General features: G+C 53.5%; 1 protein-coding gene across 4 annotated transcripts in view; it reads left to right on the plus strand.

Annotated features, from left to right (window-relative positions):
- The window catches only part of ARHGEF18 (Rho/Rac guanine nucleotide exchange factor 18), an 81335-nt gene that overhangs the window by 10010 nt on the left and 46729 nt on the right, over positions 1–24596 (plus strand). For 3 of the 4 annotated variants that reach the window (XM_045774255.2, XM_087867309.1, XM_087867310.1), the window contains exons 2-10: positions 1076–1197; positions 7486–7745; positions 8453–8603; positions 9265–9379; positions 10279–10336; positions 10644–10688; positions 11198–11275; positions 12852–12954; positions 13089–13230. In XM_045774255.2, the coding sequence (XP_045630211.2) occupies positions 1183–1197; positions 7486–7745; positions 8453–8603; positions 9265–9379; positions 10279–10336; positions 10644–10688; positions 11198–11275; positions 12852–12954; positions 13089–13230 (967 nt within the window). In that variant the 5' untranslated portion in view covers positions 1076–1182. Of the gene's footprint in view, positions 1–1075; positions 1198–7485; positions 7746–8452; positions 8604–9264; positions 9380–10278; positions 10337–10643; positions 10689–11197; positions 11276–12851; positions 12955–13088; positions 13231–16917; positions 17040–24596 lie in introns of those variants that run through there. The other variant, XM_045774257.2, reaches the window with a different exon arrangement.

The raw sequence follows: 24596 nt of genomic DNA on the forward strand, positions 1-24596 counted from the left end.
TCAGCAGAGCCTGGGAGGTCTTGAGGCGGGGTAGAGGAGTGAAGGGAGTCCAGATGTCAAGGCAAGGCAATGAGATGAAATGCACGTGAGAGAGGCACCATAGGTAGGGGCGGCCAGAGATTTCTGGAAGGAATACAGTGAGGTCTCCGGGCAGACAGCCTCAGGGCAGGAATGGAGGGGGAAGGTCTCAGGCAGCAGGTCCTGCGGGAGCAGGGATGAGACACGGAAGGAATCTCCCGGTGGACATCGGTAGCCAGGCCAAGAGTCTCAATACCCTTCCTGCAGGCAATGAGGGACCTCCGCAGGGATGTGAATAGGCAAGGGTGACCATTCTCGCTGCGATGTAAGGGGCAGGGGATAAGAAAAGGGGCTACCCACTCCTCCCACAGCAGGGGACTCAGTCCAAGACCTGATGTCAAGCCAGGGCAGCCTCCTGACCCAGAGAGCAAGGAAGGTGGCTGAGACTGGCCAAGGACCACACATGCAGGGCCCCTTCCCCCTCCCCAAAGCTCTGAAAGGCATTGTCACACCCACCTTCCAGGTGAGGAAACAGCCTCAAAGTGCCTTCCCCAAGGGGTGGGCAGCCAGTAGCGACAGGTCCAGGCAAGGACACAGTCTGCTTGACCCTAAAGCCCTGGTCTTTTCCTCTATCCCATGGCACCCAGAGGTCCCTGAAACCCCAAATACAGCATCGGGGAGAGATAGCCTCAAGTCCCACCATTAGAGACCCTTACACATGTGGGCATTGGGACTTGGATTTGATCGTAAGGAGCCATTCTATTGAATGAGAGCATCTTAATCCGCAATACCTGCTGGAAATGGTGCCCGGGGAGGGAAATCCTAAGGAGATAAAAGATCAGCAGGAAAGAGCCTCAAATGTCCTCCACAGGCCCAGGATGGGGAGGTGACAGCATGTGTGCTGGCTTAAAAGTCATCGAGACCATCTTCCTCCACCACCCCATCTTATGGATGAGAAAACTGAGCCCCACAGAGCGGCAGCAGATGCAGAACTCAGACTCCCGCTCCTCAGCCCTTCCCACTTGGCCCTGACACGGGGTCCCTCCTCTCTCCGCAGGCTCGGAGCCCAAGCCATGTGTCCAGCCCTTTGACTCTGGAGCTGCAGCCTCAGACACCGAGAGCAGCGGTGCAGCCCGGCGGTCTGAGCAGCCAGACTTCCCCACCATGGAGCACGAGCAGGCAGGTGTCTGATGGCTGAGACGGGCAGCGGCTGATGACGCTGGTCACAGCAAGTACACTTTGTAAAGCACGTGCGCTCTCCCAGGCACCTTGTGCACATTAGTCCAGAGAACTCTCCTTAAAACTTGGCCGAGGAGTTATGATCCCGTTTTATAGATGAGGAGACTGGAATCCTTCCTGGAACAAGGGGAGGGAGGGAGGGAGGGAGGGATAGGCAGAAGGCTGCTGAATGGACAGATGGAAGAAGGAAGAACTGGCAGAGGGATGTCTACATGGATGGATGGACGGACAGATGGATGGATGGATGGATGGATGGATGGATGGATGGAATGATGGATGGACGGGAGGAAGGAAAGAAGGTTACATGGGTGCGTGGGTGGGTGGATGAAATAGAAGAAAAAGCTTCCGAGGGGAGCAAGGAGCAGCCCTGCAGAGTGGTCTCAAGTCAGGCTGAGATGGGCGAACCATTATGTCCCCGCATCGATCAGTGGTGGCCTGTGGGCTGCCCGGGGAGGGGTGTGACTTCCTGGAAGGGGTCTGACAGCTGACAGCCATCTGCAGGCAGCCCCCCTCCTCACATCTGGGGCGGCACGTCTTCACTGGATGGGGTGCTGAGTGGCATTTTGCACGGCCCCCCGCACTAAGGAAGGGGGGTCTGTTACAGTTAACGCACACAGGGCATCCTGTGGACCCACCCCGTCATTTTGTAGAAGAGGACACTAGGGCCCGGCAGGTACGAACTGGCCCCAAGGGTCAGGGAGGATCCAGGGTGCACAGAAGTAACATCAGGACTCAGGTTTAGTTCAGGGCTCTGAACCTCTTGGGATAAATTCTAGGCTGCAGGCAGTGGACGGATGAGGTGGTGATGCGGGAACTGTGTGCCTGGGGAGGCAGGGTGCCCTGGGAGTACGTGGCCAGGCTCAACCCCCCACCACCACCAAATGAACCCTTCCACCTGCGTCCCTGTCACTGTCATCTACCTGGTCACCGGACCTGGAGGCAATGGAAGGCACTGCCCTTGTCCCTTCCCTCCCCTACTCTCACCCGGGCCCTGTGAGCACCGCACGGGCACAGCCCTCACATCTGTCCACGTTTCTCCCTTCTGCTCCACTGCCCAGGAGGAGGCCACCACCATCACTCCCCCCAGCGTCCTCAGGGCTCCGCCAGCCTCCGTCTTGCCCCCCTCCAAGCCCAGCTCCTCTCTGCTTCTTGCACAATCTCTTTGAAGGCAAATCGCAGCCCCTTCCCCCACCTCCCTACCACCACTGTTTGGAACTTAGAGATTAAATTCTTGCTGGACCTACCAGGCCTGCTGGTCCGGCCCCATTTCCCCCTCCACACCTCCAGCCCCAAGGAACTCCTGCCAGTTGTCGGAAGGCACCAGGACCTCTCAAGCCTGCAGGCTTCTGAACGTCCTGTTCTTTTGATGCCTGGAATGCCCTTGCCTGTAACTTCTGCCTAGCCAACTCCCATTTTTTCCTCAGAGCTTCATTGGCTGCCACCTCCTCCAGGAAGACCCCCTGGCTTCTTTCTTTCTTTCTTTCTTTCTTTCTTTCTTTCTTTCTTTCTTTCTTTCTTTCTTTCTTCTTTACATTTAGTAGAACTTCTTCATGAAAGTCTACTGTCTCCTAACTGGTAAGACATAGATCTTTTCTTTTTTCTTTTCTTTATTTTTATTTTTTAAGTAGACTCCATGCCCAATGTGGTGCTTGAACTCATGACCCTGAGGTGAAGAGTCCCGTGCTCTACCGACTGAGCAAGCGAGGCACCCCAAGATGCAGATCTTTTTAAAATGTATGAAACACAACCAACGCGTGAAAGTTGGCTAGTTCAAGAGATCATTCACGTGTCATGTGGACGCTATTGTATGTGGTCGGAAATAGTTCTTTCTGGGTTTTGTTGTGGCTATGGAAGCTGTCTAAAGATTGTCTAACTTTTCTTAATTCATTTGTACTTAGTAGGTTTTTTACACCGATGCTTACCCTGGGTTTCGTGCTTTGAAATAGAGGGGATTTTCTAAGTAAAATTCCAATCCAGAATTTCTATCCCTCCAGACAGGGCCCGCTGGCCCCCCTCAGTTCTTTTCTTCAGCCTGCTTCCTGGAACATTCTATCATACTTGATTATGATGGCTGGGTTAAACCCTCACTCTGCCCGCACCTAGCTCTAGGGGGTGCAGGGGACGGGCTGTGCAACTGCATCTGACACAGCCATCAGCTTCCTCAGAGGGAGAGCCCTGACTCCCGAAATAGAAAAACAGCACACACTGTAAGATCGGCTTCCACTGACCCAGGGCTTGCAGTGTGCACACATCACCTCATTGCACCCGCACAGCAAGGAGTCCTACAAGAAGGCGGCATTGCATCCATTTTACAGAGGAGAAAACTGAGACCCGGCGAGGGTTTGGGACTTGCCTGAGGTCCCGCTGAGCTCATAAAAGTCATGCCAGGGATGCAAACCCTGACCGAGGTTTTTCTACCATTCGAGCCACTCAAGAACCAGCCGCCCTGTCATCTATTTGCTATTTGTTCGATACCAATCTCCTCTCTTACCTGATGAAATGGAACCGGAGAAACGATATGCTCGAAGCTGCTTTGGCGTGCCCTGGCTTGCTAATATACGATGAAATAAATAACTATTCACATTTTTAAAAACCAGTTTATCCATGTACTGTCCAAGTTGCACCCAGTAAGCCCTTCTGCAGAGAGCATTCCTGGGACATCTCGCCTCTGAGTCTGACGGGGAAGCCCATCCCCCAAAGCTCCCCAGGGTCCATGCAGCGAGAGCCTGGATTTATTACATCCTCTCTGGTGTGTCAGGGCCAGCATACACTGTTTAGGCAGACGCCTGGAAAGGCCCCCATTGGGCCGGCTCCCGCCTTTTCTCACCCAGGCAATGTTGGAGGAAAGATTCGGGTTCCCAAGCAAAGGATGAGGCTCCCCTCCCCCTGTCTCCGTCCGTGTACCTGCTGCCAGGAGCTGGGACAGCCTGTGCCCGCAGCTGCCCACCACCCCTGCCACCCCCAGCTCTGGCCAAGTTTCCACTTCTGCCTCCGGTGAGAGAGGCCAGATGCAGGAGAGGGAGAGGGGGCCCGGTCCAGGCCAAGAGGCTGTCCTGACATGTTTATATTGACAGAAGGATAAAAACCAGAGACACCAGGAAACCTTTCAGGCAGTGGCAGAGCAGACAGGAGTCAAGAGAGGGAGGTTGTCCAGGCACCAGGGATGGGACTGGAGTAATTTGGGGAAAGGGGAGACCCGCCAGGAGGCTGCCGCCCAGGTCACAGGAAGGGGCAGGCGAGCCTGAGACGTGGGTATTCCCACAGAGACCGGAGAAGAGGGACCCTGGTATATAGAGGACAGAGGGAGGACACCGAGGCAGGGGAGGACACCGAAGCAGAGAAGGAGCCGCCGGGGAGGTCAGAGGGACAAAGATCAAAGGGAACAAAGCAGAGATTCCAGAGAAAGGGAGGCCGTGTGAACAGACTAGAGCGTGCTCCAAAAGTCAAACCCAGAATTTCCGCCGCCTCCAGCAATCCCCCTTCCGGGTACCTACCCAAAACAACTGAAAGCAGGGGCTCCACCGGCTCTCTGTACACCCATATTCCCAACAGCCAAACGTGGAGGCAACCCGCGTCCATCAAGGGATGGATGGGTACAAAGAAGAAGGAAAGGGTAAAACTGGAGAGAGTTCCAAGCAGGTGAGGTCAGGGGGAAAAGCCAGATCCTGCAAAGCTCCTCTTTCTGGGTGCTTTCGACTTTGAATTGGAAGCTTCTCTGCAAATCCCCGAGACCAAGCATTAGCAGGGGGCCTCCATGTTCTCCCTCACCTGCTAAGGACTGGCCCTGCCTAGCCAAATGGTCCAGGGGTGGGGTTGCAAGACTGAGCAAACAAAATTACAGGACACCCAGTTAGATTTGAATGTCAAATAGTGCAATGTTTTGGGATATATTTCTACTAAAAAAAATACTTGTTGTTTATCTGAGACTCAAATTTAACTGGGCGTCCTGTATTTTATCTGGCAATCCTATCCTGGGTTTGTTTTTTTTTTTTAAAGATTTTATTTATTTATTTGACACAGAGGGAGAGAGAGCACAAGCAGGCGGAGGGGTAGAGGGAAAGGGAGAAACAGGTTCCCTGCTGAGCAGATAGCTGGATATGGGGCCTGATCTAGGACCCTGGGACCATAACCCGAGCCAAAGGCAGACGCTTAACCAACTGAGCCATCCAGTCACAACCCCCCCCCAAGAGATTTTATTTATTTATTTGAAAGAGAGAGAGAGAGCGCACTAGTTGGGGGATGGACAGAGAGAGAGGTACCCCTGGAGGACTTTTTTAAAAATCACATTTATTCACGTCACCACCAATCTTTTTATTTATTTGTTTGTTTGTTTGTTTTAAAGTAATCTCTACACCCACCATAGGGTTTGAACTCACGACCCTATGATCAAGAGTGCGTTCTCGGGACACCTGGGTGGCTCAGGTGTTTAAACATCTGACTCTTGGTTTCAGCTCAGTTCATGATCTCAGGGTCCTGGGATCGAGCCCTGCATCTGGCTCCGTGCTCAGTGTGAAGCCTGCTTAAGATTCTCTCACTTCCTCTGCTCCTCCCCCTGCAGTCTCGGGCATTCTCTCTCTCTTTCTAAAATAAATAAATAAATCTAAAAAAAAAAAAAAGTTGCATGCTCTACCAACTGAGCCAGCCAGCACCCCTCCTGGGGGACTTTTGTAGAGTCCATTAAGGGGGACCATGTCCCCTCAGTGGTCCCTTCAGGCCACCAACTGGGACAGTCCATCGAGGGCTGCCTGAGACCACAGAGATGCCCGGGGCCATGTCTCAGTATTGGCTTTGCAGGGAGCAATGGGAGAGGCCCACCCACCACCCTACCCACCAAACGCGGTCTGAGGTCGGTCCTAACAAAGGTCTGGACCAGAGAAGTCCCTGGGCTACAGATGGCGACAGCCCAGAGGAGGGACATCTTACCTAGTCTCGAGGGTCAGGAAGGCAGCCTGGAGGGCATGCCCAAGCTGGCTTTTGAAGGCTGAATAGGAGTTCTCCAGGCCAGCTGTAGGTGGGCTGGGAGAAGAGGTTTTCCAAGAAGAGGAAAAGGCAAGTTCCCTGGTTGGAAACAAAAAAGGCAACTAGAATGATTTGGAAGGAGAAAGAGAAGAGAAAAAGGAATAGGAGAAGGAGAGAGATGGGTGAGAAAGAGTGTGGGGCTTGGATCCAGACAGACCTGAGCCTGAGTCCGGCTCTGCTGTTGGTCGGCCACCTGATCCAGGGCCAGTCTTCCTTCCTCCCTGAGCCTCAGTCTTCTGATCTGGAAAGTGGGATAACAATGCCCCCTCGTGGTGGAGCTGCTGTGGCAGTAAGGACAATGCCCGTTCAGTTCGGGGTGGCTGTGTGTTGGCACTCTGGCGGCTGGCACGTGGTCATCTACGTCTGCATATCTTCCGCGGCGTCTAACAGCGCCTGGCACACTGCGGCCTCGCGGGCGGGCGGTGGCTTGAGGCTACAGAGGGGCCAGAAGCCGAGGGGGCTGACCCTGTGGCCTTTTGTAATGTGCCCCCTGGGCTTCTGCCTTCCAGGAGGGGAAGGTATTGGCTTAAGTGCTGGGGTGTTCCAGACTCTGGTAGGAGGGAGCAGGGCCAGGAATGGGGGACGGGAGCCAGGGGAGTGGTACAACCGCAGGGCCAGTACTGTCCTTATTTAACATTTTAGTAACGCGCTCATCGTGGATCTCCTTGCATTACTCGACTTTTTAAAAAAAAATACTGCACTAACATGATTTTCCTGGATTCCTGAGTTTGAGGGCGCCCCCTCCGATTTTGTGCCTGAAGCGAGGTCCTCCCTTGCCTCACCCTAGCCCGGGGCCTGGGAGGGAGACTTGGGATCCAAGAGACCCATGAGGACATGCCCCAAGCCGCCCAGGGATGCGACTGGGAGTCCCGACCCTGCCTGAAATTCTGCAGTAGTGTCCAGGATAACTTAGGTCCGTGCAGCTGCATTCAGTGAGGGGCAGGGCAGAGCGGTCAAGCCGATCAGAGGGAACCAGCGAGTGAGGGGGCGTCAGGGCTAGAAGCCCAGATTTCCAGCCCCTTTTTGGGATGAGGCCTTGAAGTCCCAGGTTAGACAGGGGGCTGGAGGGACTACCCTCATTCTACCCCACCTGCCACGAGAAGGGCGCGCTGAGCCCAGGTTGGGCGGGAGGGGGATGGGCAGGGTTTGGTACCGGGGCTTCTGGTCCCCTCCGTCAAGCCCTCTTCTCCCCCCCACACCGGCCTACAGGAGGATGGAATTCCGGGGCAGCTCGGCGACAGCACGGAGGACCTCGGCCTGGATCTGGGGGCCCTGCAGGGCAGCGAGTATCTCCAGGACCTGGGCCTCGGGGCCTTTTCCCACAGCGAGCCTGGGGGGGCCAGGGACAGTGGCGTCCCCAGCGAAGAGGCCGGAGGAGAAGCGACCTTCTCCAGCTCAGCAGAGCCCCAGGGCCTGCCTCGGAGACGCAGCTGGGAGAGGTCTCGGAGCTGCTCTGAGAGCTGGCAGAGGTCAGCCCGCGCGGCCCCCCCGCTGCCTTCCGAGACACACCCCCAGGACAGGCAGGGCCCCCCCTGCAGGCACACAGAGCCAGTGCGCACACGTGCCCTCGTGCACAGGCGAGCACCTACAGCTGAGGGAGGGAGCACGCTCAACCCCAAAACAAAGACTGCATGCTCACACCACGGGCAAACACAATCCCAAGCATGCACACTTGCCCGTATACACTGGGCGTGCATGCCCGCAAGCTTGCACACTCACCCTGCTCCAACCCATACAGAAAAGCCTGAATGTGTGACGAGCACACGGGCTGCACAGATATGCACAAAGCCACAGATGCATTTGTGATTAAAACACGGGTGCGTGCATGACTCCACACACAGTAGCTGCCCCAGGCAGTGGAGCGGGGTGCTTTAGCCACCCCCACCTGCCTCCCTTAACCCCCGCCCCCCGAAGTCACCGCAGGGAGAAGTCCAATCTGCGTAAAAATGTGTCTGCCATGCAAGGACATGGATCTACCTGCAAATTCGCCAGCAAGGCTCCCCCAACGACCCCTCCCATGGAGAGAAACCGAACACCCCTCCAGATTCTGACCACTCCTCCCTGCCCCAGAAGGATCACCCTGCAGGTCCCCCCAGGTCCCTGGATGCTGGCATCAGGGCAACCGCCAGGTGTAAGAGACTCGCTGAAGACCTGCCTTCCTCATTTCTTCCACTAGGCTCAGCTTCGAAGCCTCGGCTGTGAAGGAGGGGCCCTGTCTCCCTCGGACGCTGGCTAGCCTTGCTCTGAACCTTCCGGGAGAGGATCTGCAGGCCTGGACCCAAGAGTGTCTGTCTGGGGGTGGAATCTCAGCAGAGCTCCCGGGCAAGGTGGGTGCAACCTCCAGCCACCCCTGACCATGGCACAACTCTGGGCCCGGGGGGCCAGCGTGGCGGGTGGGAAGGAGCTCCTTACCCATGGCTAGTAGAACTTACCTGTCATAGCAGGGCTGTCCATGGGGTAGCCCAAGACTGGAGGGTCACTGAGTCCTGAGAGTCCGGGCCAGGCCTGGGGGTCCTTCACTGGGGTGGGGTCCAGAGTAGGGGATCCTCAGTCACAAGTGCAACCCATGGTCTGGGAGGCAGGGGAGATGGTCTCTGCATCTTTGCAGCTAGAAGGAAGCCCCACACATGCCTGGTAGATCTTGTCTCGGGTCTGTGATTCCAGCCTCAGGACTGTAGCCTGTGGCTGGGGCATCTTTGCCCAGGACCATGACCTGGGGAGAAACCCCTAATGGGCTGGAATCTGGAGCTCAGAGTTTGGGGGCTCCAGCCCACAGCTGGGGAAGTCCTTGGCCAGGACTGCAGCCCATGGCTGGGGAAGGTATGGCTCCAGCCCTCAGCAGCTGCTATGGAAATCCATCCCCGTGCCCTGTGGCTGAGGGGAACCCCTGCCTGTGGCTGGAGGTGGGCGCTGTGGACCCTCCATCTGGGGAGCTTGCCTGCACCCCGGGCTGCCGCCCGGGCTTAGTGAGATGCTTATTCCCCGCAGGAATGTGACAGCCCCGAGAAAAGAGTGAGGTCACGGTCCGTTCCCGTGTCCTTCGATGAGATCAGCTCCCTGGAAATCTCTCCCACTTTGGAGGTGCCCACTCCAGCTGTTCAAGGTAGCCCAGCCTGGGAGTGTCCCTCATTCAAACCAAAAGGGTAGGGGGGTTCTGCTGGAGGGTTCCCTGGATGGGGCCCCAGATGTGCCCGAGACGGGAAAGGGCTACTGATGGGGGGGAGTTTAGGGCCCCATGGGCAGGAACTAGGCAGAATTCCTGGAGTGGGAGGTGGGTGGAGGAGAAGAGGCGTCCAGCACCTACCCCTTCCCCCCGCCCCCGGGCCTCCCACCATGGTGGACTGCACCGCTGCAGTCCCCTTGCTCTCCTAGGACTCTTCTTTTATCTCTACCTCTGTCCCCTACTTTACCTCCCTTGTTATCTCTGAATCTCTGTGCTAAGAGCTTGTTTCTCTCTGCTGTCAAAGGGACCTGAAGTCTAAACCCAAATCTACCACTTTCTAGTAAGTCTCTGAGCCTTGTGGCTTTCTCTATGAGAAGCAGGGACATCTGGGTGGCTCAGTCGGTTAAGCCTCCGACTCCTGATTTCGTCTCAGGTCATGATCTCAGAGTCGAGAGATGGAGCCCTGTGTTGGCTCCACGCTCTGCTGGGCCCTTGCTTGAGAGTCTCTCTCTCCTTCTGCCCCTCCCTCCCCCCACAAAATAAATAAATAAATCTAAAAACGAATAGAACCGTAAGTGTGTCTCCTTAGGGCTACTTGGAGGGTCCACTGAGTGCACATGCGCAAAGCGCTTGGCACGTTGTCCGCAGTCTGGAGACACGGGGCGCACCTCCAACCCCGGAGAAGGCTCTGCCTTCTTGGTGCCTTTCCTCCCGGAATGGCAAGCCCCGCCTGGAAGGTCTCCAGTTGTGCAGGGATGGGTCACAGGGGGCCCAGGCAGGGCTGGTCTGCCCCAGAGCCCCCTCACACCTGGACCTCCCGGGGTGGGGGCTGCTTCCAGGCCTGGAGCCCCCGGTGCTGGAGTGCATGGAAAAGGACCACGTGGAGTCAGATCACGTGTGAGTGTCCGCCTGGCGGTGGGGAGGGGACCCCAGTGGACAGCCACGGGGTCAAGGCTGGGGTCCCTCCCAAGCCCCCCGTAACCTCGGGCTTCTCTCCCACACCATCCTTCTCTCAGAGGAAAGACCCAGGCCTCTCAGAAAGGCTCTCAGTGCAGCATCAGGGGAGGGGTCGGGTCTCCCAGTGAGGGTCTGCATTGGGACCGGGGCCTGGGTGGACAATCACAGGTCATCTTGGGGAACACGTCTATACCCTGGGGCAATTGTGAGCTGTTTTTATCCTCACTTCCCCCACCCCCTGCCCCAGGCTGATTGTCCAGCAGGTGCTTCAAGAACTTCGGCAGTACCATGGGTAAGTGGGGAGGGGGACAGGTGTGAGGGAGCAGGGGTGGGAAGACAGACGTGGAGGACGAGTATGGGGGAAAGTGGAGGGGGACAGTATAGGAGTGGACAGGTGGGGGACAGGTGTGGAGAAGACAGGGAGATAGGGGAGAGAAACAGGGACAGGAGAGGTGGGGGGTGTGGACAAATGTGGGAAAGGGCAGTGGACATAAACTGGTGAGGAGGGAGCCCATGAAGTACCTTCGCACAAGTGAGAAACGGTGCCTTTTCCCCAAGACACCGCCATTTGCTAGAAAATCTTCCTGACTGGCTGATTTAGTCTGACCAAGATATGTTATCACCCTCTGCTGGAAAACCAGTCGCAGTGACCATGGGTAGAGCGCACAGAGGGAGGGGTGGTGAGGTCTCGATGTGGCTCCAGGGCACACGGAAGCATTGGGGGAGAGAGGAGGCAGGAGATGGGGCAGCTGGGGAAGGAGGGGCCGCTGACCCAGGGATCTGTCCTCTCTGAGCCCACAGGGCCCGGCAGAGGGCTCGCTTGTCAGTCAGCCCCGGAGGAGCCCACTCAAACCTCACCTGGTTTGAGTTCCTGTCTGAGTAAGTCTGCAGAGCTACCGCGGGAGGGAGCTTTGGGCTGGGATCTGCCCTGGGTCTGCACACGTTTACCCGCGGCCATCTGTGCAAGACCCTGAGCTGGGGGTGGGGGGGCAGGAGGTGGAGCCCCCGTCCTCTCCCTGGAACTGCCAGGGCAACGGTGGTGATGGGGCCAGGGGAGGCTCCTCATACACCCTGGGAAGGCAGAGGAAGACTTCCTGGAGGAGGTGACGGCTTGAGCGGGTTTCCAATGGAAGAGTAGGAGTGTACCAACACATGGAGAGGAGGACCAGGGAAATAAAGAGGCGCCTTCTGGGAGAAAGGGCAAGGCCTGAGTAATGGTGTCAGGTGGGGTGGGGAAGAGGGAAGGGGAGGGACGTCAGCAGAGGCCAGATCACCTCAGTGACACTAAGGAGCACAGCTCTCCGGAGACTGATAGCGGTGGGCACAGACAAGGCTGGGGGCAGGCAGGGGCTGCTGCCTGGAGGCGTAGGATCTCCCTCCAGTGAATAGATTCTACAGGGGCTGGGTTTGTTTGCGGCTGATTTCATAAATACAGCTGATCCTTGAACAACGCGGGTTTGAGCTACATGGGTCCACTGGTACATGGATTTTTTTTTTCAATGAGTATAGGACTGTAAATGTATTTTCCCTCTCTTAGAATTTTTTCTTAGTGACATTTTCTTTTCTCTGGCTTACTTTACTGTTAGAACCCAGTACCTAGGGGCGCCTGGGTGGCACAGCAGTTAAGCGTCTGCCTTCGGCTCGGGGCGTGATCCTGGCGTTATGGGATTGAGCCCCACATCAGGCTCCTCCGCTATGAGCCTGCTTCTTCCTCTCCCACTCTCCCTGCTTGTGTTCCCTCTCTCGCTGGCTGTCTCTATCCTGTCGAATAAATGGATAAAATCTTAAAAAAAAAAAAAAAAAGAACCCATTACCTAATACCTATAACACATAGAATATGTCTTCGTTGACGGTTGACGTTATCAGTAAGACTTCTGATCAACAGCAGGCTATCAGTAGTTAAGTTGGGGGGGAGTCAGAAGTTATACGTGGATTTTTGACTGTGCAGGGGGTTAGCGTTATTCAAGGGTCAACTGTATTTATTAAATGAGGGGGTACCAGTAATCCAGGAGAGGCATGACAGTGATCCTTGGCTGGAGTGTTGGGGGAAGAGGGGAGTGGGATTTGAGAGATATCCCAAAGGAAGAATGGGCAGGATTTGGAAGCTGATTAGATATTGGGGTCAGGAGTGAATCAGAGGAAGGAGGCAGAAATGGACAGAGCCAGGATTTCCAGCCTCACCACTGAGGGACCCCAAGCTTGAGACCATGTCACAGTCCCCTCTGTAAACCCAGCCCCACAGTTCCGGGAACTTTGCAAATATCCATAAATGTTTGTTGAGTGAATAAGTGAGAGGCAGAAGGAGGGAATTCGGGGACCACAGAAGTGAAACAGGACTAAGGGGCTGCAGGGAGGAGACAGATTCCAGGTGGGGTCCAGGAGCAACTTGCAGACTGAAAATGGCCCTCTGGCCATGCTGCCCCCCCCCGCCCCCGTTCATCCTTCCATCCTTTAGGAGCGAGGACGGCGCCAGCAAGGGTGAGCGGAGTAACAGGAGCACCAGGGTGAAGCGCAGACTGAGCTCCCTACGTTGTCGGGTCACCAGGCAGAAGGAGAAGGTCAGGGGGCCGGGCCAGGGGGACCCCCCTCTACCTTCTCCAGTTTTGCAGTATGCCCCCGACCCTGGAGCCCCGTGATTCGAGGTAGGTCTGAACACACAAGGCAGTCTAAGGTTCACCTCTGTCCCCCACAGGGGAAGAGCCCAGTGCTTCTAAAGGACAAGGGTCAGGATGCTAGAGAGAGGAAGGAATGTATCAACGGGCACCAGCTGACGCAAGGAACCTTCCTGGGCCACTCCAGCTGCCCCCTGTGTGGCAAACCCTTTCTGAGCTCTGGTAAGTCCCGTGGCCCGGCCCAGCCCTCTAGATGGCAGCCACTTTCTCCCCTTTATTGCCTCTCATTCTCTCTTGTGGTCTCCTTCACCTGTTGCGTCCGCATCCCATTTCACCCTTGCCAAGCGGAGGCTGACTTCAGCTCCCCTGAGAGCACCAGGTCCCTTAAGGGCAGGGACCATGTGGTCACCTCAGGGCCCACAAAACCCCTCTAAATCTCAGTGTTTGTCACTGCAAAAACCCTCAGGCAGTGTATTAGTCAGCTAGGGCTGCCTGGCAAAATACCACAGTCTGGGTGCTTTGAACAACAGAATTGTGCAGTTCACCCTGGAACAATGCGAGGGGTTAGGGACGCTGACGCCCCACCCCCATACACACACACACAGTCGACAATCCACATGTAACGCTTAGCACTATCTTGGCACAACAGACTAACTACTGGGTCACCCCTTATTCCCCTCGACTTTTAATTTAAGAATCACAGAAAAGTGGAGAGAGCACAGAGTGTCCCCTTCTTTCACCCGGGTTCCTGTCATGGCAGCATCTTCTGTGACCACAGTACATTGGTCACAGCTCAGGAATCAACACTGGTGCCGTATTATTAATCAAACTGCAGGTTTTCCTCAGATACTGGCAAGGTTTCTTCTTCTGTTCGGGTTCCCTCTGTTTCCAGACACAATTCAGAATCCTGTGTTCTCTTTCATCACCCTGTCTCCCTCGTCTCCCTGGTCGATGAAGGTTTCTCAGTCTTTCCTGATTGTTCATGACCTTGACAGTCTTGAGAGGTATTAGCCAGGTGTCTAAGACAATGCCCCCCCATCTGGGTTTGTCTGGTGTTTTCTCATAATTAGACAGGGTTATGGGTTTGGGAACCTTCTTGCCTCATGAGATCAGGGGTAAGTGCTATCAATCTCACATCCCTGAGGATGTTAACCTTCATCCCCTGGTTAAGGCAACATCTGCCGGGTTACTATTCTTTCCCTCTCCCTACTCTGTTCTTTGGAAGCAAGTAACTCAATCCAGCCTGCTCTCAGGATGGTGGGAATCAGGCTCCACTTCCTGGAAACAATATCTGATTTTCAGAACAGCAATTTGAGATCACAGGAGATTTGAGTTGGTGTAAAAGAAAAATGTGGGTTGCCCTTAAGAGCGTGGTGCCTGGTGCATATGGGCAATGGTAGCATCCGTCATCATCATCTTCTTCATGATGTGTTGTTGAGTTAAAGCTGGCAGCTAAAACGCAGACCCACAACCGTGGGCTTTGACTACAGCTCCCACACTGTGTAGGAGGCCCGCGGGGCCAGGACAGCTGTGGCTCACTCCCACCAGGCCGCGAGCAGGCAGCTCCCAGGTATAACTAGCCACAAGCCTATCACCACTGGCGGTATTCAAAGCCAGATGTTACTATCTGTCCCTTAGAGGAAACAGCCCATAGTAAGTTCAACAGAACAGGGAATGAGTCACACTCCAGGTAATTACGGAAGGTGGGTCGCCAGGATAAAGCTGAGATGGTTTCTCAGAAACCAGCCCCACTGATGGAACGCCATTCCAGACAGTCTTTTTTTTTTATTTTAAGATTTTATTTGAGAGAGAGAGCACACGCACATACATACGCTCGCACGCTCAAGCAGGGGGAGCGGCAGAAAGAGAGGGAGAAGCAGACTCCCCACTGAGCCAGGGCGCTAGGATCATGACCTGAGCGGAAGGCAGACGTCTAACCGACTGAGCCACCCACGCACCGCTCCAGACAGTCTTATCACTGGTCTTGACCTCGGAGGTTCTTCACGGTCTGACCCCGCCTACCTGTCCACTTTTCCCTTCCACTACTCAGCCACCGTGAAGTCTCGTGGCTGCCCGCACACATCACCTGCACCTTGCTCATTCAGTGCTGTTCCTGGAACTCCTTGGCGACCTAACTCTTACTCACCCTTTAGAGCCAAGCCAGGGCCACCTCCCCCAGGAAGCCTGGATTGTGGATTGGGCGACTGTATCAGCATCTGAGTGTCTCTTAGGCCAGTTGCTGTCAGCCAAGAGGACACTGGCAATATCTGGAGGCATTTTTTGTTGTCAGGACTGGGGTGCTGCTTGCATTTACGTGGATAGAGGCCAGGGGTGCTGTTCGACATCCTCCAACACATAGGATAGCCCCAACAACAGGCTCAGTTGTCAATAGTGCCAAGACTGAGAAACAGTGCCATAGATTTACATTCCCTGTGTCTCCTTAGCTCTTAACAGAGTCCCTGGCCCATGAGAAGGATGTAATAAATGCACAACAGAAGGATAAAAGAAAGACGAGAGATACCGCTCCTTGTTGCCAGGCTCCTTGAGAAAGGTGGTTTCTACATTTAGGGGAGAACTGTGTCAGCCTGAAGGTTTCTATAGCCAAGATAGCTAGAGCAATAAGGAGCATGCCACTTTTCCTGCTTAAAATCTTCAGTGGCTCCCCACTGCCTTTGGAATAAAGTCCAAAAGTCATAGGAACTCAGAGAGTGAACATTTACACATCCATTGAGACCCCAAAAGTACCCGTGTCAGGTTTCTGACCTCTGATGAAGCAGTCCTTACACTTCTGGAACCTCCAATTTCCTGGACGTGCTCCCTCTCTTGACCATGACAAAATGGACTTAAGCTGAAGGCAGGTCACTTGGGGACTCTGCCACCCTGTTTCTGAACTGAGGGCTGTCGGCCACAGATTGTGGGTGTTTTGAAGCGAGTCTGGCTTGGAAAGATCTCAGCCTGGTTGGCCAGCTTGAACCTGGTGAAAGAGGTGCTTGGCTCCTCTCCTGGGTCCTGCCCAACTATCTCACCAGTGGCCAACCTGGGTTGGAACAAGCAACCTCAGAGCTTGGAAGTCTGACGGCACTTGAGGGGTGGAGGTGCTGGAGGAGGCATCCAGCATGTCTTCTGGTGTCTGAGAACACCTGTGTGGGGGTAGTCTGGCATGTATTTTAGACTCTGAATACCTGTTTGGGGGTATCTAGTATGTGTTTGGGGGGAATATCTAAAAGTTTGAGTAGGGTCTCTCACATGTTTCTATTTGGGGGTATCGATGGCTCCTGGGTGAAGGCGTCTGGTACCTTTGGGTATTTTGGCATGTTTTTCAGATTCTGAATACTTTGCGGTAACTGACAAATCGAGGTGGGGTGTCTGACCGATTTGGGATCACCTGAAAGCATGTTTTGAGTATCTGATAACACCTGCCTGGGTGTCTAGTATGCGTTAGGGGTACTAACAGGTCGTACCCATGTTGGGGTGTCTGGGACCACCTGAGAGGTATATGGCTCATTTTTCCCAGATTTGTCTAGCTTCTTGTAATCTACGCTGCCCCTTCTTCTCAGGTGACGGACCTGTTTTCTCCATCGCTTGCACCCTGCCCTCAGCATTCTCTCCCCAGGCTCAATCCCCTTAGCCATGCCCAAGTGCCCGCTAATCCCCCGCTCCGGGCACCCCTGATTCGCTCAAGATGCCCCCCAGCCCCTCTGACCCTCCCCGCGAGGATCGCCTTCACCCCTCCGCAAAGACCCTCCCGGTTAGGTCCTGGGGTCCCCTACAAGGCCGGGCGGAGGTGCCCTCCCGACCGGCTCCAGGTTCCGCCAGAAACAAAGTCCGCAGTTGCCGGGACCCGCGGACCCGCGAGCCCCGCCCCCTTCCGGGCCCACGCCCTCTGACCCGCCCTCGGGGCGGGGACACGCACGCGCAGCTCGCCCGCGCGGCTTCCCGCTTCCGGCCCCGGGCTGCGGGTCGCTGTGGATCCGGGGAGGCCGGGCGGCAGCGGTGGCGGCGGCGAGCGGCCTGCGGGGGACCGGGCCGAGGTGAGGGCAGCGGGGCGGGCCCGAGGAGAACGGAGCTCGGGAGGGAAGCCTCGGGCCTCGGGAAGGCGCCGTCGGGCCTCGGGGGCGGCCTCGGGCACGGGACCCCCGGGGCTGCCTCAGCCTCGGGCCGGGCCCCCGTGGACCCCTCCGAGCCGGCGGGGGGGTCCTGCAGTTCAGGCTGTTCCTTCGGTGCGTTTGGGCTCTGACTGGCGAATGCAGGGGTGCAGACGATGCCTGCTGGCCCCATCCGAGCTCTGGCCCTTGGGCGGTGTAGCCTCCCCCCCGCTCCGGAGGGGGAGGTCACCGGGTTCGAGGTTCAGGAGCGCCCGGGGCAGGACCGGGGATGTAGTGATAACCGTAAACAGCAGCCAGCGCCGTGGTGCTTCGGCGCTCTGTGGAGAACTCACTTCCCTGGCGTGGACGCCCTCCGTGCTAGGGAGCTTTTGGGTAACGAACACTATACGAAGTGTGTGTTCTTTGGATCTTCCTTACTCCAGTTCCTTGTGGAAGAATTTAGATGGTGCGGGGCAGCTTTCGCTGCAGGGAGGAATCAGAGGCCCTTGATCCTTGCATGATTTGTGGCAGTTTACTTCCCCGTCTGTTTTACCTGTTGCTCTGTTGAGATGGAAGCCTTAGAAGAGATGGCTGGCGCAGAGTGTAAAAAGTTTTCTTGGGAGGGGGAAAAAAAGCTTTCTTTAAGTTTTACAGTGTACGTGAAGAACACAACTCTTCCTCCTTCGCCTCATTTGAGGGGAGTGGAACTCCAGCCAAAAGCCTCAAAGGGCCTTTTTTCTTGTTGGGTAGAGAGAGTTCAGGACGGCAAGAGCAGCCCCATGGCCAAGGGCGATTTGGGGATGATCTTGCGGGTATCTGGGTGAAAGATTAATCCTAAAGCTGCGTGGAGAAGTGTCAAGAGCGCAGGCTTCAGTGTCAAATCAGATCTGGGTTCTGGTCCCCTGTTCCACCACGTATTAGCCATGTAGCCTTGCTAAGACTCAGTCCCCCCCCCATCCTTAAAATGGGAATAAGGATTGGTTAGAGATTCCATACGGTAGTTTGTCTCAAGTGCATAGCAGAGTGTCTGGCATATAGTGAATACTCAATAAATGTTACGTATTCTGTGTATATGTGCATGCCCCCAGACTTGTATTTTTAGGCTGACATTGCAAATAATAAAGAGTCTGGAAAACTTGAGCATCTCGGTTGTTGTTTGAACTGGGTCAGAGTGTACACTTATCAGTAGTTTGCTATCCTATGGGTCAAGCCCTTTTGAGAAAAAGGTGGTTGTAAAGCGAATAAGAGCATATCGCCGGAAGGCATAATAAATTCAGTTCTTGTAAACATAATTTGTTTTGGGTTTATATTAGCTTATTTTAATTTTAAATGGCATGCATAGAGAAATGGAAAAGGCGATTCTTTGATTCTTTTGATTCTTTTCTTTCTCTCTCTCTCTCTTTCTTTTTTTTCTTAAATTGACTTGAGAATGCCCCCACTTTGAAAGCTGAAGCGGCACGTACATTGTTTCTGGCATAAGCTGTGTTATAATTTTCATTCTTGTCACACAGTAGCAATTACCACTGGCTGCAGGGCCATTACCCTTGTCACCAGCCCCTGGGACTAGGGCTGTGGTCACCAGCTGTGCCTCCCTGGGTGTTTACCTACCACATGTTTAGCATATTTCTGATCCTTGTGTCAAGGTCTCCTTCATTCTTCCTCATTCACCCTAGGTCCTGTTTCCATTTCTTCAAGTTCCCTCTAAGACTTTGAGAACCTTTTCATTTCGGCCCTCTTAATACGTAATTTAAAACTTTACAGAGTCCAGACAATTTATTTCTTTAGTATTTGTTAGTTGAGTTCTACCACCACCCCCCCCCCCAAGTGGTGGAGAGTGGCTGTTTTGAAAACTCTTTCTCCAGGTACAAAATAATTCCTGAGCTCTGGAGCTGCCTGTAGGAATTTTCTGGAGGAGGAATGTGACGGATGGGGGAGGGGGCGAACTGATGAAAATAATGTCCTCAGTGAAAGGGCCCCTGCTGCGGTACTTATTTTTTGTTGTTAAAGTTGCCCTTGAGTGTAAAATTCAACTTGCTGCCTTCTCCCCTTTTGTTCTGAGATAGTTTTCAAACTGAGTGCATTTGGTTGTGTTCAAAGTAGCAATGACATAAGCTGATTTACATCGTACGTTGAAAAAAATGTTGTAAAGTTTAGCTGAGAGTGTACATTTAACACATCGTGGGTGGTTACATTTTAAACTCATGCCACTCCTCTTTTTCCCTTAATATAACAGCTTTATTGAGCTATAATTCCCGTACCATAAAATTCACCCTTTTAAAGCGTGCCATTCAGTGGATTTTTCACAGACTTATGCAACTGTCACACTATCTAATTGAGAACATTTTATCATCTGGTTGTTCTTGTGGGTGAGTTTCAGGAGGTGAGAAAGGCAGATGAAAGGTGGGCTAGCAGGTGCCCCGTGGCTCTGCTGCAGCATGCGACCGAGGGACGGAAGAACCGCATCAAAGTACTTGGCTGGAATCCAGCGTGTGCCTGAGCGCAAGGACGTTTATGTACTGTGTATGGATCCCTCTGATTTGCTGAGATTACAAGGCAGAGCGAAATGGACTTGAGAAAGAATCATAAGTCATGAAGCCATCCACAGTAGCGCGGTTAATGTGCTCACAGTCCCCTCACGAGACTGAAATGGATAGTGACTGACCATCCATAATGTAGAGCAGAAAACCAGCATCTGTGGGCATAGGAAGCAGGAAGGGAGGCAGCTCTGTGGTGCTCATAACACCAGGATATGGTGACTGATGGCCTTTGCGATCTTTTGCAGTGTCCACTTAGAGGCTCCTATTCAAAGAATTTAAAGAGATGGGAAGATGGAAAAACTGAGACCCTCCCAGATACTGCTGGTGGGGCTGTAGGATGGGCCAGCCACTGTGGAAAACCAGTCTGGCCGTTCCTCGAGAAGTTAAACGCAGAGTTACCCTGTGACCTAGCGATTCTACCCCTAGGTATATGCCCGAGAGGGATGAATACAGGCTGCACGAAAACTGGTACACAGACGTTCACAGGAGTGTTGTTCACAGTAGCCAGAAAGTGAAAACAACCCAAATGGCCCATCAGATGAATGGAAAAATAAAATGTGATCCGTCCATACAGTAGCATTCAGCGGTGAAAAGGCGTGGCATTCTGATACAGGTTACAGCATGGATGAGCCTTGAAAACGCCGTGCTGAGTGAAAGAAGCCAGGCCCAAAAGGCTGTGTATCTTCTGATTTCATTTACGTGAAATATCCAGAACAGGCAAACCCATAGAGACAAAAATAGATGAGTGCTTGCCCAGGGCTGGAAAGAGGGGAACGAGGCGTGACAGCCGAGGGGTGCAGGGTTGCTTTCAGGGGTGATGCAGATGTTCTCACACCGTGGTGGTGGATGCACAGCCCTGAACACACTAACAGCCATCGCCTCGTTCGCCGTGAGAGGCCGAGTTGTGTAGTATGTGAATTCCGTCTCCATAAAGCTGCTGAATAAGACAGAGGCCGACAAAGACACAGGATGAGAACTAGAAGCACAGTGGAAGTGGTTATGAGCGTGGGACAGAACTGCAAGAAGTGGTTCGAAACTAGGAAGCTAGTCTACGGCCATACCACCCTGAACGCGCCCGATCTCGTCTGAAACTAGGAAGCTAGAAATCCGAGGGGGATCGATAAAAAAAACCCTGAAGAAACAGGGAGCACCTCTCCAGAATAAATAGCACGGGGTCAGATTACAGACATTAAGAGATTCTTCTTTTCCTAAAGCTGATCATAGACAGGTCCCTGCCATGTTGGAAACGGTCACCAAGCCCTGTGTGCCGCCCATGTGACAAGGGTTGAGGCGGAGATGTGGGGTCAGAATCTCCGGGATGTAGCTCCGGCCTGGGCAGGAAATCCCTCTCTCTCCTGAGGGCTGAGACTCAGCTGTTGATGGGGTCGGGGGAGGGGGGCAGCTTATGTGAAAGTCAGAGTCAAGAAACGTGTGCTGTTGATCAGGTAGCCAGGGAGCGCTGAGTTGGGCATCTTACAGGCTGGCGTGTTACTGCAGAGGACTTTCTGGCCCTAGCCATCAGTGGGTGGAGGCTAGCTTGGAAAACGCAGAGGCCGGAGACAGGGAAGTTCTTTGAGAAGTGACCTGGGCCTAAATAGGGACAGTGTGGGAAGTGGTCAGACTTGCATCTGTGCAAAGGGAGGTGTGTCAGGGCTTCGTAGGCAGTGTGGAGAGAGTGGGATGTAGGTAACATGGGAGGTAGGTGACAGGGCCCCAAGATCATCAGCTAGTAGGACTCTTCCTTATGCAGCAAGGGCACCCTGAGGCGTGTAGGTGCTGTCAGTATGACCAGTTTGGACCTCTCTCGAGTTTATCTTGCACTGGAAAGGGGGAATCTGTGTTCCCTGCACTCAAATCAGGGTCTCTTCCACTCCCCCAAGCACCTCCACCCCATCCCAAGGCTTCCAGGGTCTAAGAGCAGTAAAAGTAGCCCTTCGAAGACCCTCAGAGGTCCTGAGGTTGTAGCGCTCTGGGATAGAGTGGGGGCGGGGCGGGGTAGCAGTCACTGCCTGCCAGCGGTTGGAGGTAGGAGGAAGAGAGACAGAGAACTTGGCAGCGAAGTGATGTGAAACCCATCAGTAGAGTCATGATCTGGTTAATGTGCTTGCATAACCAAAGGTGGCAGCCTTCGGAGTCTGACTCCTGTAAGCCCGTGCCGTTCTGGGGCTTTTCTGTCCATTCGCAGCAGCAGTCACCCTTGTTCTCCCCACAGCACAGTATGCATGGAGAGTTGTGGCCTGGGAGCCTGGAGGGACATCTGCGTCTCTCCTCTGTGATGTGATATATAGCCCCCCACCTCTCACACCTCACTGATGTGAAAACATCTTAACCGGTGCGGTAGGCAGGACCACGGCGCCCAGAGATACTTGCATCCTAACCCCCAGGACTTGCAAACACGTGACCTTCTGTGGCAAAAGGAACTTTGCAGGTGTGATTCAGGATCTGGAGATGGCAGGTGAGCCTGGATTATCCAGGTGAGCCCATTGTCATCCAGAGGGTCCTCATGAGAGGGAGACGGGAGGGTCCGGGTCGGAGGAGGAGGTGTGATGGTAGAAGCAGAGGTCAGAGGTAGGAAGGTGCTCAGCTGCTGGCCTAGAAGGCGCGGGAAGCCCAGGAGGTCAGGTGCCACCGGCAGCTGGAAAGGGAGGGGAAACGTGTTCTCCCCTAGAACCTCCAGGAGGTGGCAGCCCTCCTGACCCCGCATAGCCTTCTGCCCTCCAGCCCCACTGGAGAAGAACCTCAGTGTTGTTTTCACCCACTGTTTGTGGAAATTTGTGACAGCAGCCTTTGGGAACGCCCACACCCACTTTCCATCTCCAGTGTTTGAAAGCTCAAATTCTCAATTGACTTGGGACCCGCCCCGCCCCCCACCCTCCCCAGCACATCTTTCTCCTGTGGAAGTTTCTAGCACTCCCGCCTGGCCTCACTCAGGATTCTGTGTGCCTCCAGCCGGGCCACTCCCGTTGCCCCTTCGCTAGACACGTACACACGTGAGCCCCGTGAGCAGAAAGATGGTAGCAGGGAGCTCAGGCCTGCTTCTGTGGTATTAGAGATGCTGCTTCAACACTCTGATCGTCAGTTTCCTGGCTCTAAAATTAGAAGTCTAATAGCATTCCTTATTTCATAGGGCTGTGATTGCTTGTGAAGGGCTTGGCAGTGTCTGGGTGTGTCCCTCCATTCCTTCAATACCAGGATCCTGCCGCAGTGAACACAACTTAGCCCTTTTTTTTTAATCTGAAATATATAACTTCATTAACAAAGTGCAGAATATATGTACAAATGAATAAAAATAAATTGTTAAAAAATGATGTGCCACCACTATGGGCTGCTCCAGAAGTCTGGGGATCAATTATAAGTCACATCTTGTAAATTAGTGCTTTTAAGTTTGTCATTAGCTCCACCTGGCTTATTGGCAGGAAGCTAAAACCTTCCTTTTGGTGTGTCTCCCTCTTCTAGAATGTTCCAAAAGCCCTGATCAAAGGAGAAGGCCCTCCATTTTCCCTGCTGTCTGCAGAATTGGCCATCCTGCTGCTGCTTTTTAAAATGGGGATAATATAATTCACATACCATAACATTCACCCCTTTAAAGTGTACGATTCAGTGGTTTTTAATATATTTATATGTACTCCTCACCCTAAACGTTCTCATCACCCCAAAAGGAAACCAAGTAGCCATGAGCAGTCACTCCCCTTTTCCCGTTCCCAAGCCACTGGCAACCACGATTCTGCTTACCCCTGAAGATGTTCCACACTGGGGTAGCTTTCCATTGGTCTAGAAGGCTCACTTCTGGATGGGCCCAAAGATAGGGGCTTCCGGGACTTTACAGTGTGTTTGGTTTTGACCATGACCATGATGAAAACCAGCACTTTATGACATTGTGATCTGGTGAGCACATACACACATACACGATGCGATCCAACGTTTTACTGAAGACTAAGAATACTCGTCTTTATTACTCAGTAGAGACTCTGTTCTGTTTGATTTTGTGGGAAGCTATTTTCCCCCAATTGACTAAGGGGTCACGGTCCTCCATGTCAGAACACTGCCTTGGGATCCCAGTGCGCCATGCTGTAGGAAAAAAGTTTAGCAAAGGAGGGAGCATTTGGCAGTACAATTAATAGCTTTGACTTTCGAGGACCGTACTCGTTTCTTAGGACTGCTGTAACAAATCGCTACCACCCGAGTAGCTTAAAGTAACAGAAACTTACTCTCTCACCATTCTGGAGGCTCAGAGTCTGAAATCGAGGTGTCTACAAGGCCGCACTCCCTCCGAAGGCTCCAGGGAAGGATCCTGGAAAGCTGCCCTAGGCTGCGGGTCCTTGGCTTGTGGCTGCATTACGCCAGTCTCTGCTTCTGTATTCACTTGGCCTTTACCTCCGTGTGTCTGTCTATCTCTCTGTGTCCACGTCTCCCTCTTGGCCTTGTAAAGACGCCAGTCATTGGATCACCCTTAATCCAGGATGATGTCCTCTTGAGATCCTTAAGTTAATTATATCTGCAAAGACCCTCTTTCTGAATGAGGCCACATTCCGAGGTCTGGGTGGACGTGCATTTTGAGGGAACCATGTTCACCCAACCACAGGAGCCTTCTATTCCTAGTGGCTTGTAAGTGAGAACAAGTTGACAAGCTATTAATACTGGCTTCTTAGATTTCTTACAACACATAGTAATTTTCACATTATTTAAAGTGAAATTAAGCACTGGACTTCAGCTCACTCTTGGGAACCCAGGAAGTGAAGAGAGAAACGTGGAGGAGATCTTAAGAACCAGTTTCTCGCTTGAAAAGCTTCTAAATCTGATTCCTCTGTGAATATCATTTGCCACACAGTAGAAACAGGTGCCTCATACTACAGTATGTTAAATGTTTGCTTGTTTGCCTGTCCTTATATAATCTATTCTTTCCCCCATGCATTCAAAGACCACCTTCATCAAATATAAAAGTTTTATCAATTTAGAGAGGAAAAAA

Source organism: Ursus americanus, chromosome 14 (genome assembly GCF_024610735.1).
Source record: "Ursus americanus isolate L20-20 chromosome 14, mUrsAme1.1.p, whole genome shotgun sequence".
Classification (NCBI taxonomy): domain Eukaryota; kingdom Metazoa; phylum Chordata; class Mammalia; order Carnivora; family Ursidae; genus Ursus; species Ursus americanus.